At 33.9% G+C, this 12,952-nt stretch overlaps 2 protein-coding genes across 2 annotated transcripts; both read right to left on the bottom strand.

Annotated features, from left to right (window-relative positions):
- Window positions 1–313: 313 nt before the first annotated feature.
- LOC108194285 (LOB domain-containing protein 25) lies at window positions 314–2,753 on the bottom strand. Its single transcript, XM_017361237.2, has 3 exons — window positions 2,519–2,753; window positions 2,324–2,414; window positions 314–1,546 (listed from the first exon to the last, which is right to left on the bottom strand). Exon 3 carries the CDS (start codon window positions 1,538–1,540, stop codon window positions 908–910), a length of 633 nt encoding a protein of 210 aa, XP_017216726.1. The 5' UTR covers window positions 1,541–1,546; window positions 2,324–2,414; window positions 2,519–2,753; the 3' UTR covers window positions 314–907.
- Window positions 2,754–9,849: 7,096 nt separating this feature from the next.
- Window positions 9,850–12,775, bottom strand: LOC108194290 (putative pentatricopeptide repeat-containing protein At1g64310). Its single transcript, XM_017361241.2, has 3 exons — window positions 10,864–12,775; window positions 10,414–10,540; window positions 9,850–10,194 (listed from the first exon to the last, which is right to left on the bottom strand). The coding sequence occupies exon 1, from the start codon at window positions 12,612–12,614 to the stop codon at window positions 10,953–10,955; it is 1,662 nt and encodes a 553-aa protein (XP_017216730.1). The 5' UTR covers window positions 12,615–12,775; the 3' UTR covers window positions 9,850–10,194; window positions 10,414–10,540; window positions 10,864–10,952.
- Between the last annotated feature and the right edge of the window lie 177 nt (window positions 12,776–12,952).

Genomic DNA, 12,952 nt, shown 5'->3' on the forward strand with positions numbered 1-12,952 from the left:
GTATATATAGCGAAAGGGTAATAAAGAAATCGAAAATGTTCAACAAATAAATAGAACATATTTTAGATAATAATATAATCAAATTTTCAATGTTCTGCAAATAGAAAAGTATTCATAACCTTAAGAGTTTCAATAAAAAATTGATCTCAATAAAATTTAATCAAAATATATATATATAGGATGTGAAACACGTTTCAGCAGTATTATTCATTTGCAGAATAATACCAACGGTGCAAAATAATTAGGAATTGATATTATAAATTGATTGCACGGACACCATGAGCAGTGTATGTACAGTATATTCATCCCAGGCTTAAACAAGCGATTTGGCTAGCAGGTTATAAAGTCTCACTTCCGTCTTGAACAATAAAAATTGTCGGTGAAAATCATATGATCATATATGCTTGTGTTTTGTTGGACTTGCAGCGGCAGCTCTATACTCTCTCTCGTGAATGGTGGTTCCAAATTCATGACTTTAAAATGTTTCGAGCTTATCTTTTGCAATATCCCAAGATTTTTATTCACCGTTCCCTAAGCATGTGAAGAGGTAGGTGATCCGTCCCAGAATCACATGGTGAGAACTGAGAAATTAGGCAAGGTTTATAGACCAAAAGGCAGTCTTCCAGCTTTGTAGCTGCAGCTAGCATTACCAAAAACTAATACATATTCAACAGAATAAACAGACCAGACCAGGCTTGGTGGTCTAGGCTAAGCTACAAGAGGAGTACTCCATTTGAGACTCCAAGACCTAGCTAGACACCACAACTAATTAATGATCACAAATAGAATGCTTAGTTATACATTTATAGATATCAGTATTATAGCTTAGGTTTTATACATATATTAATATCCAACAGATCCAGAGAGACAAAAACCCTAATTATAAGGGTTATGATAAATAAGAGAGCTAAAGTACCGGCTCTCCTCCTGCACCTCCTCCTCCACCTCCACCTCCGCCTCCTTCAGGATTGATCACATCTGCAGCTGAGGTAGAGTTGTCGAATGTGATCGAATTCCACGGAATATTCGGATATGAAAATGTTGCACAAGGTGTTTGATGGAAACTCGTGGTGATATTTCCATTGGATGCTCCGATATTGGTTGTTCCTTCGAGATTCACAAAATTGTGCCTTGTTGTGCTGATGATCAAATCTATGGGCCTGACTCCTTGAGGTAGAGGAGGCAAAGCTTCGGTCCACGCGAAGCGAATCAGATCCGTGTTGGCAGCATCAAGCTCCTTCTGAAGCCTCTCCACCTGTCTTTGCAGATACGAGATGGCTCCAACACATCCGTATACCGGATCTCTCACGCGGGCCTCGGCTTCGTAGGCCAGGGAGTTCACCGCGTCTTCTCTCTGATGAGGAAGGAGCTCATTGAGGAGCTTTGTCACGTTGCTGGCTCCGAAGATCTTGTGCACATTGGCGAACTTCTGAGGCTCTTCGGGTGGGAAATACGGCGCAAAGATGCAATTAGGCATGCATTTTCTCCTCAAGAACTTGCACGCGGCGCAAGGTGAATTGTACGCGTTTGATGAAGCCATTCTTATCTACTCCAACACCAGGTAAGCATTGTCACTTTACCATAAATATAAGATTAAGTACAAAAATTTATATTTGGCTAACTCATTTCGTTTGTTTTTTGTTCTCTACTTGTTTCTTCGAGTTGTTTGAATACTATACCATTAAAGTCGAGACTCAAACCTAACTGATCCCCCTCGTGTGTGAGGCTCTGTCGCTTCATTTCTAGCATCAGTCTAAAATCAATTTTCCAGCCCTTGTTTTTGTTAAGAAAAGTATATATACTTAAATTAATGTCTTTAATTTTGTTAAAGTCTTTAATTTAAATAAATAATATTTTTGTTATATATAATATATAATATATGGATAATGATTGTGATTGGCAGACTTTGCTGAGACTGGTAGATTTGGAAGATATTTGAGTAGAGATATATATAGCGTCTAAGAGTTATTATAAAGTAATGATACATCCTTCTGAAACCGCAGGCTCATGATGAATCTATTGGATCTGACTGTAATCACCATTAAATATGTCTTTTCTTTGCCTCTGCATCCATATATCTGCCATTTTTTAAGTTCACAAATAGCAAAACTGTAAAACCCTAGATCACAACTGCCATAATTACATATCCTTAACTACCTTTTTTCTGAGGACTCTGAGAAATAGATGATGGAAATTTAGAGAGAGAGGGAAGGAAGGGGAAGTAAAGAAACTTTAGAATTACTTGTTTAGTGATCTCTATATATATACACATATATATTTGAGGTCTTTTTCAGGTGCAGAGTTGAGAAAAGAAGAAAAGTACCTTTCTTTTTTCTTTTGCCTAAATATATGGTAAAGAGCTGCAAGCTAGCTCTTTAATTGATGATCTGTGCTCCTCAATATATACAATGTCCCTGCAAGTCAAGAAAATAAGCAAATCAAAACCATCCAATTAGATGCCTAAGTAGCTACATATAGCAGTGTTAAGAAGCCTGGAAATTAGAGAGAAATTACAAACCCTAATTTGGGGGGAGAGAAAGAGAGAAAAGATGGAGGAGTAGTAGTAGTAGCTTGAAAAGGAGTAGACTAACAAAAGGTAAATAATGAGAATGAGGAGGAAGAGATAGCCTAAGGGGGGAGAGGCAAAGAGCATTTAGTGGAGGGAGAAAGAATGAAGGGAAAAGACAAATTAATGGAGGGAGAGGTACACTATTTAAAAGATGACAAAGACACTCCATCTAATTTTTATTATTTCTTATCTTTTTATTTGCCCTACGTGGGGATATCTATGTTTTTCCCCTCCCCGGCAAAAATACAATACCTTCAGATTCTAACTGCATTTTCCGGATATATTTATGTAGTATTTATAAAAAAAAACAGGAAATATGTATAGAGAATCCGTCCACCTAAAACCTTCAACCAGTCCATCTAAAACTTTAAGGTGTTAAAGGAAGGTCCTTATCGATTTTATACTTATATTTCAATAATATGTATGCAGACCATTATAATAAAAGGCATGCAGAAATCAGTCTTAATTGATGAAAATACAGAATAAGGATTAATCAAAATTAATTGAATTGATCTAAGATTAATATGATGATTAATTAAATAATTAAAGATTTAATCAATTTGATCCGTTACGAAACATAAATTAATCGATAATTAATCACCGAATTTTAGAACCAGAATTGCCTTTCAACAGCACCGGTGGCCATACACTAGGAAATGTACATGTCCAGTACTAATCGGTCCTGGTTGTATAGATAGTTCATATCAGGAATGACAGAAATAAGTCTCACAGTAAACAGAATTAGTAATAGACTAGGAGGACTAATTTCTAGCTGGGATGTGTTCAAGGGAGACCCCTGAAAACGACTTATGCTTGTAAGCTGTTCCTTATCATAACATGTTATCATGATATGACAGGGATAAGTTAATCCCCGGAGACACACTACAAATAAAGCGGACAATATTGACATGAGTTAGAAATATACCTGCACCATTGTCCATTTTACACAAGTATGTATTTTTAATGTAAAAATTTACTCCTCTCTTATCCACCCATACATCTGGTTATTCAGAAAAAAGAGAAAAAATTGGAAGAAAATGGACGTATTTGATAAGGTCAGGATTAATCACTATTTTAAAAACACAAAAACAATTTTCACTCTGGAAAACAATTTTATCCATCCTAGATAGCCTTGTTTGTCGTAGCTGTTCCAGAAAATATAAAATATGAATATATATCTTAGCTTTTCGAAAATAAGCAATATAAAACAGTACAGAACACCGCTTATTTTTCATCATAATCCAAATAGTCTTTCCTTTTTAACATGAATACGCGAAATAAGAATCCTTCTATTAGAAATGTATATGCTGTGTGTGTAGGTTATTATTGTAGAATATAGTTATTATAGCGATAATATTATTTTTTTCGAATACAGGTCGTTTGATTTTTTGACACGCACTTCTAACTTTTTTAACCATATAATTAAAATTATTATTTTAAAATTTTTTTAATAAAAATATATAATTAATATTATATTCTTAAAAAAGTTAAAGATGATAATTTTAGTTATGCAGTTAAAAACTGATGTTTGTTAAAAGGAAAAATAATCTATATTCCAAAACCGAGCAAGGAAATGCACGAGCAATTATCTTTAATAGATCTCTTATGCATCTCATCTCTAAACAAAATCTGTAAATCTAAACAGGATCCATTTTACAAAAGGGAGAGAAAAATAACAAAACAAAATGTGTGCTCCATAATCTTTACGTTGACCAGGATGCATATCATTGCTGAATATATATTAATGTAAAGGCAAAAGGAATGATTTACAAGGAGATTCTTATTCTTAATCCTTGGTTTAAAACTATGTATGAATTCGACTATTTAAATGCTAAAGATCGGTCTCAAAGACGACGCTACCTTTTATAGTTTTATAGTTTTATTAATACTACCATGGAAGACTTTTGTCCTCCATGTATTTTGAGAGATTCTTATCAACGCTTAAATACAGTCACTTTTTAGACCAACTTCCTTCTATCATTAAAATTTACACCGAACCAATCTGATTATTTGAATCAAATTGGATATCATAAAATAACATTCTCTCTATTTTAAAATAATAGTCATTTTGATTTTGATATATAATTTGAGACGCAAGAAAAACATACTTTTATATATTATTTTTCAAAAAAAAAATTTAGGTAAAATTTTAAAATTTATACTTTTATGCAGAAAAAATTAGAAATAATGTGTTAAAATATACACTTACACTTCGAACTACTCCCTCCGTCCCAAAATAAGTGTCGCTTTGACTTTTGGCACGTAATTTAAGCTGTAAGAAAAACATACTTTTACACATTATTTTCCAAATTTTCTTTTTTTGAATAAAAATATAGATGTTAAACCTTTAGTCAGAAAAAGAAAATTTAAAAAATAATATGTAGAAGCATGATTTTTTGCATTTCAAATTACATGAAAAAAATTAACAATTATTTTGGGACATGGAGAGTATTATTTAGAGGGAAGATTTTAGGAACTTAAGATCTGTTTGGTACATAATGATTTTGATATGTCATTAATCTACAGTTAATCTGCATAATTGACAACACTGATCCATTTGATTAAAGCAGGTCAAACCTCAGCTTTAATTTTATGTCTTATGCAGTTTGCATTTCAAGGAGTGAGAACTGAGAAGGTACTGTATACATTAAAGGGAAGATGGTCCTCGAACCATTAATATTGTCAATAATTTTTTTGCCTTTTTTATAGTTGAATTGTCTGTAAACAAATACACATATGTTACATATATAACTCCTCTATACATATGAAAAATTAAATATGTATTATATTTTCAAAAATAAAATGCTGCAAACATATTATCATACTGCCAAAATATAATCATAATAATCGATTAATGCATATATCAAACAAATACTATGTAGGGCATAACCCTAATTCTAGCCATCTGGTTCATCACACAAAGTCATTAGATTTAGGATCAGTCCTTTAAGGTGCGTACAGGAGGTTGTGGCTAGTAAATACATTCCAACCCCAGTATTTAATTTGCGATATAAATGTATCCGAATTAAATTTTGTACGGCTTCTTCCTCTGCCCATGTGATTGCTCACACTTTTGCCTCCGGGGCTAGTGTGGGTCCCCCTAGAGGAAAATGATATCTATTCGATGTAATCTTGTACTCTAAATAATTTGCTTGCAGTAATTAAAGAAGGGATTTTTTATGGTGTGTCCAAAGGCACACACGAGTTCCTAACTTCAATAAAAATAGTTCCACGAGTTCCTAACTTCAATAAAAATAGTTTCTTTTGATTGGTGTAAATGATGATGACCTTTCTGCATTCACATCAACCCCACCAATCAAAATAGATCATTTTTATAGAATTTAGTGTTTATTGTATGCCCTTGAGCACATATTAGAATGACCGATTAAAGAAAATGATCATCACCAATCATTATACGTTGAAATTTTAGGGTTCTGTTGGGGCATTTAACAATACCCTAGCGGCAGGCTAAATATTCAGCTATACCTACAACTTCTCTATTCATCTACGCATCAACCATAAGTTCAAATCCGCCATAGACGGTACGACTGTTGCAGAATATTTATTACATTTAGTAAGTGATAAAATAGAATGATTGTTATTATGTGGTTACAGGCTATCTATTCTTACCCCTCTTAGTTTTAGGGTTAAAGCATCTCCGATATATTCTTTTCAAATACTCTCTTTGTTCCTCTATTTTTTAGGTTACTTTTCGGCACGTGTTTCCACACTCATTTAAATTATAATTCCATAATATATTTTTTAAATTTTTTTTCTTTGAATAAAAATTTGATACTTAAACTTTTATTCAAAAAAATAAAATTCTAGAAAAAAGTTCTACAACTATACTTTATAGGAGTCTCAAAATACGTGCAAACAGTGAACGTAATCAACCACGGGGGACGGAGGGAGTAGTAATCTTTCAATTCTAAATTTAGAAAGAATGTGAAAAATTAGAGCTCCAATGAGATTCTAATAATTCTTTAAAAATTGAAAAACTTTCTCTTTTTCCTCTCTTTTAAAGAACATCTATATGCTCTTAACTTATTTTCATTGAATATAATAATCACTCCCTTCTATTTTTTGTGAATATAAGCCATTTATCTATTCTGTGAATGTCACAATATTGGAGATAGCTCTTAATCCGCCAAACTAATTAGTGTTTACTTTTATGTGAATATAGGGCCATTTGTGTTTACTGCGTTTAATGTTAGAGTCTGATATTTATGTTAGTATCTGTTGCAACAATCATCAGTTAGAAATATAAAATATGTATTTATGTCTTGCTTGAGAACTAAGTGTGATAAATATGTTACTAATTAGTCGTCTATCGTGGAAGTATATACATGTATGATGTATGTGAGTTTGTGAGAGTGTGACTATAAGAGGAGTTAAGATGTGCACCTGTTGATAGCTGCTTCCTGTTTGAATATTTATAGGCCAGTAATGAGTTTCCGGGAAGTTCAAACTTTTAGGAGAAGCTTGCTAAAAGGTGGAAAGGCTGCCAATCTGCTACTCTTACACCTTCTGCGACTAATTTGTAGGTGGTGCATGTAATATGCATTGATGAATTGGGAGCCTTGAGTTTACAGTAGGAGAATAGCAAGGCAAGCAGCAGGGGTATAGACAGCTAGCAGCAAGAAGACCTAATCATTAGAAATTAATGCAATTCCACAAGACTAGCTAGTAGGAGTAGTTCATGTTTTCTGCTTCTGTATTTGTTGCTTAAAGGCACTAGACCAGACACCAGTTTCTTGGTTTGACCAATTTAATAAGCTTTCAAGTTGCGTTTTAACAATAATATTTTCATGTTCAATCTCAAAGTTTTTTTTTTATCATCTTCACATTTGGTCGGTCTTTATTCACAAAGAGCACCGGCTCCCTGATGAGTACTACATTAGAGCAAGTCCAACAGCTGCCTCAAATGATGTCCTAAGTCATAATTTGAGGCATTTGATTGAAAACATTGCTCCAACAGTGTCCTAGTGATGCCTTAAATCACTAGGACAACTTACTTCAGCCCTATTTTTAGGGCTCACCTACTTGAGCCTCATTTCACTTTTAATAATAAAATATTATCATTCTCTCTCCCCCACTACTTTTCCCTCTACTTTTTCATTCAAAATATTAATATTTTAATAATAGGGCTTGTGGATAAGGCTTTTTGTTGGAGTGAATTTATAAAAGTGATGTCCTAAACTACTAGGACATTATATTTTATTATTTATATAGGGCATCCTCTAAGACACTCTTGGACTTGCTCTTAGAAGCAATCTATGGAACTCAAACGTAACACCTCAGTTCACGTTGAGGAGGGTGAAGACAATTCAGTTTATAAGCATAAGTAATACTACCAATTGTGTCAACAAATCATAATCTTTTGAGGCCTGCCAAGGACTTGTGAATTATCTAAATTATTATAAACGGGGCAGCGTAGTATGAGAGTTGACCCGATTTTCAGAAAAGACTTAAGATTTTTGACCCAGGTTGTTTCATCAAATGACCTTCTCTCACTTTACTCGAGACCCTTCCCTCACTTTACTCGAGACCGAGACTGAAAAACGGACCGAACCAAACATTATATTTATATCTTCTATTATCATTTCATCCTTGAAAATATGAAAAGTGTTAGGTGCTCGAAAAATTATCCCATCTTGCATTCACTCCAATAATAATGATAGCTCTTAATATACATCAATCACCCCATCACAATTTTTTCACTTGTCTGCCACATGATTTGATAAAAGAATCAGAAAATAATTTTGGGATACGTAGCATTATTTTTAAAATATTATAAAATTTACTTGTAAGTCCCGGCAAATTCACTAAAATAGTACATTTTTTAAATGTTTCAAGCCAATTTTTAATCAGTTTTTTTTACGGGTTTCACTATTAAAAACTTATTCATGCTAAATAAAAAATTTATTTACACCCACCAAAAAACCTAAATTTATTAATTACTTAAAATCTATTTTAATTAAAAAACATATTATCTAACATGATTTTATCTTTCCAATACAATTAAATATTATAATATAAAATACAAATATTATAAATCACCTGCACATGCCACATTTTATAAAATAATAAAGGGTATATATGAGATAATAAATTTTTCTTATTGTAAAAAATATTTTCTTTAAAATACGAGTATCATACAGAGATTCTTCTGTACACATATAATTTACTTTCTGGGGCCGAGAACAATATTGGTCAAGTAATACTTTTGATAAACAAGAACCCCCGCATGATAGTGATACCACGGGGTTCACCAACACGATCTGTAAAAGAAAGAACCCAATCTCAGTTTTTAGCTCTTGTCCAACATATGAAAAAGAAAGTGAGTTCGCTTTCTTTCTTTTTCATGAATGAATGCAGAAATTTATAACTTTTCGTAAGTTTATCATAACATTCCTGTTGGAAAATAAAATTCAGAATTACGCCACAAATTTTTATGCTAAGAGACTGAAACATTAATATTTCACTTGGTTATCTATATTAAAAAAATATTTTTTTAAAGATTTTTTTCTATCAATTCATTTTTTGGTGCCTTTTGTTTTACTTTAGAACTTTATTCATTCTTATTTCCAAAATCCTGTGTGCGATAAATAAGAAACTGTAGGGTCAGTATCTCTACCGAGAATATATCTTTAGAGATGGGAATTATAGAATATAATTGTATTTCAACTTTAAAAAACAAAAGCTTCATTATATACTCAAAGGGCCAAGTAAGCTGAACCTCTACACATGCTACCCCTACCTAAAACTCTATATCCCCCCTACATGCCCATAAGGCCCCACCTGACCCCACCTGTGATATTCTTCCTGTTTGAAAAAAAGAAAAAAGCTACTTATACTGATTATAAATCAGTCCAGCATTTTGTACTATAACATGCCATGCCTCAAATTAGATTCTCCAAGATCAGAAAAGAAATAACTTGCATCTTCCACAAGATTTCAATTATTAAGTATGAAGTTTAAAACAAGAAAGCACATTGTACTCTTTTGGCAGAGCATTATATTTGATCACAGTTGACAAGGTCTGGAACCAATAGAATCTGCGTTAGCACTTGATTATGTAAAATGCAATATCTGACTATTACTGATATATGGGTTGGAAACCTTAGCCGAGGAACTATATTGTATTTACGGAAACCACCTCTCAAATTCTAGGAGGATTTGATAAAAAAAAAAAAAAAAAAAAAGAGACATGGCGCATCACAGAATATCTCAGTGTGACTAGTTATTAAAAGGTCACAAAATTAAGTAATCAACATATATGCCGGTCACAAGAATGAATAAACCATATAATATCAAGATTATATTCCTAAAACATGAATCAGCTTCTGGCCATTGTAGTCAGCTACGATTATTTTACAATCAGTGAACTGCCAAGTGATGAGAAAGGGAAAATATTCCTCCTGGACTTTTTAGTGGAAGAATATAGTTATTCTGCATTACAAAAATAAAATCTGCATCCAATATGTACTGCTTCGCCTAAATCAAATCGATGATTTTGCAGCTTCATTATATAAGTTAAATGCACCTAAAAATAGGAGTATTACCTGGTGAATTCATTTGTATGTGGAACTAACATGACGACCGCTGAAATTCATGTTTAATTTCTGCAATGAAGAACATATGATGTGAGAATACTTAGATTAGTACAAATGGACTTTGGCCAAGTAATAGTTGTTGAACATAAAAAAGTACAGATACATAAAAAATCCAGATTTTTAAATCAATTTACACTACTAATGGTGTTTCTTCTTCATCATAATCTCCTTATAAAAAGTAAATTCTGTATCAACCAATTTAGTTGATGATCTTTGTACATTGCTAACCTCTGAGCAAAAAATAGTAAGTATTGCACGAAGCTTTGCGGAAAGAGGCGCATCTGTGCCTTCATCATTCTGAATGTTTGCATAATGAATTCTTTTGGCCAAGAATCATATAACGAAGGGCCATTTGCTGATGGAAAAAAAAGTACCGATCAGACCCTTGTTAGTGATGTAACAATTTTGATATAAATAAGATTTGAGTACATGTACATATATACAGTATTAGATTTTTTTGGTTGTATAATAAATAGCTTACACGAAGAGAGAACAGTTCACTGTAACAAATATCTCAAATTGAGATCAATACATGGTAACAAATGCTATGACTGTTTATGAAAGTATGTTCTACAGGAGTAATGAGTGTAATAGCATTGGGTCAAAATTGCTAAATTAAGTATTAATAATGATCGGCTAACTTTATAAATTTGTATCAAGGCATACTAATGATTTTACCTGTTCTATGAGTTCCTTGTGAAGAACTCCTGTGATGACTGATAGCCTGATACCATTCACCACTGAACATTGAAAACAATAATTGATTTTTAGACTTCAGTCCAGCTCAGTCCAGGCATTTTTTTCTGCCTTCCGCCTATCACATTATCTCTCAGTTGCTTTGCATCATCCCACCTCCCATCACTAGCATATATGTTGGAAAGCATAACTCTGTAAGTATCTTTCCCCGGTTCAATTCCAAACAGCCGCTGAGCTACATTATCTGCCATCTCAGTATTTTTGTGAACATCACAGCAAGACAGAAGTGCTCCCCATATTTCCGGATCAACAGGTTCAGGTGCGGACTGTACAAGATTATAAGCCTCTTCTAACTCTCCCGCCATCCCAAGAAGTTTAACCATGTGGACATAATGGTCAGTCTTAGCTATAATACTAAATTCATCTGTCATCCTTGTGAAAAATCTCCGTCCATCATTTACTAGACCAGCATGGGAACAAGAACATAGGAGGGCTGAGAAAGTATATTCATCAGGTTTCAATCCCTCCCCAAGTAGTTCCCCAAACATATCAAAGGCCTCGGATGGAAGTCCGTACAATCCAAGACTAGAAATTATGGAATTAAAAGAAACAACATTTCTTCGAGGTGTATATCTGAAAACTTGAATCCCGAGTCCCAAGAATCCACACTTGGGATACATGTCGATGAGAGCTGCAGACACCATAACGTCTGAGGCATAATCATGTCGAATGGCATAACCATGAATCTCACTTCCAGCCCCAACCATAGCAACTTGAGCACTAGCTGCCAGTGCACAGGCAATCAGTATGGGATCTGCCTTTCCACCTTCCATTATCATATTCCTGAAGAAAACCAAGGCCATCTTATTGTCACCACATTGAGAAAATCCCGTTATTAAAGAAGACCAAGTAACCAAATCAGGCTGGCAAAGCGTATCAAACACTCTACACGCAGAATCCATGCACATAAGCCTCGAGTACATACTCAAAATTGCACTACTCACATGAGGGCTACAATCTAAACTACATTTTAAACAAAAACCATGAATCCCCTGGCCAATTCTAACCAAACCAGGATCCCCCAACCCCGTAATAATCCCAACCAACGTATACCCATCTGGCCGAATCCCCCTAATTCTCATCACACTAAACAATTCCAACCCTTCTTCCCACTTCCCACAAATCCCATACCCCGAAACAACAGAATTCCACAAAACCAAATCCGGCTCTCGCACACCCGAAAACACCCTCCTCGCATCACCAATCATCCCTACTCTCGCATACGCATTCACAAGCGCACTACAACAAACATAATCCCATCCCAACCCCGCCACCACAACACTCCCATGCACCCCTCTCAACCCTCCCACCACAAAATTCTCGCAACACAACCGCAGCACACAAGCGAACGTAAAATTATCGGGCATTGTTTCAGAGCCACGCATTGCATTAAAAAGCCACATTGCATCATGAAACTTATTGGCTTGAGCATAAGCTCGAATAATTGAGTTCCAGACATAAACAGTTCTGTGAGGAGTTTCGTCAAACAGGTGGCGTGCAGATTCAAGATCATTGTTGAGTGCGTAGAATCTGATGAGCCTGGTTGCATAAAATGGGTCGATTGATAAGTGGGTCTTGGCTATAAAAGCATGCAGCTGTTTGATATTTGGTAGGGTTTGACGAGACTTTGAGAGTTGAAATACAAGTACTTGTAATTGAGTTGAACATCTCATGTTATTACATGTATAATATCCATGCCGAAATTAATAGAAATCTCACACGCGCACGAAATTGCAAAGTCAAGGTTCTACATAATTTACAAACATATTAATCATTTGATTTCTAATTTCATCATTCTCGTGTTTCATTTGAAATTCTGTATTTAACTGAAAATAAATATAGACTCAAAATTTGTTTAAAATTATGGAATTTAAAGGATTTGATTATTCTCAATTACAAAAAATAGTGTAACACTAATCTTCATAAAAGAATAAATTCTCCAAGTTTTTGGATTGATAACTAATAAAATTTCATTTTTCACTTGCCATAACTCATTTTTTAAAACCCTTTG

This window comes from Daucus carota, chromosome 7 (genome assembly GCF_001625215.2).
Source record: "Daucus carota subsp. sativus chromosome 7, DH1 v3.0, whole genome shotgun sequence".
NCBI classification, from domain to species: Eukaryota; Viridiplantae; Streptophyta; class Magnoliopsida; order Apiales; family Apiaceae; genus Daucus; species Daucus carota.

What these genes read in the sequence shown, in the direction of transcription:
- LOC108194285 (XM_017361237.2), bottom strand. Translation starts at nt 1,540, where the DNA reads ATGGCTTCATCAAACGCGTACAATTCACCTTGCGCCGCGTGCAAGTTC.
- LOC108194290 (XM_017361241.2), bottom strand. Translation starts at nt 12,614, where the DNA reads ATGAGATGTTCAACTCAATTACAAGTACTTGTATTTCAACTCTCAAAG.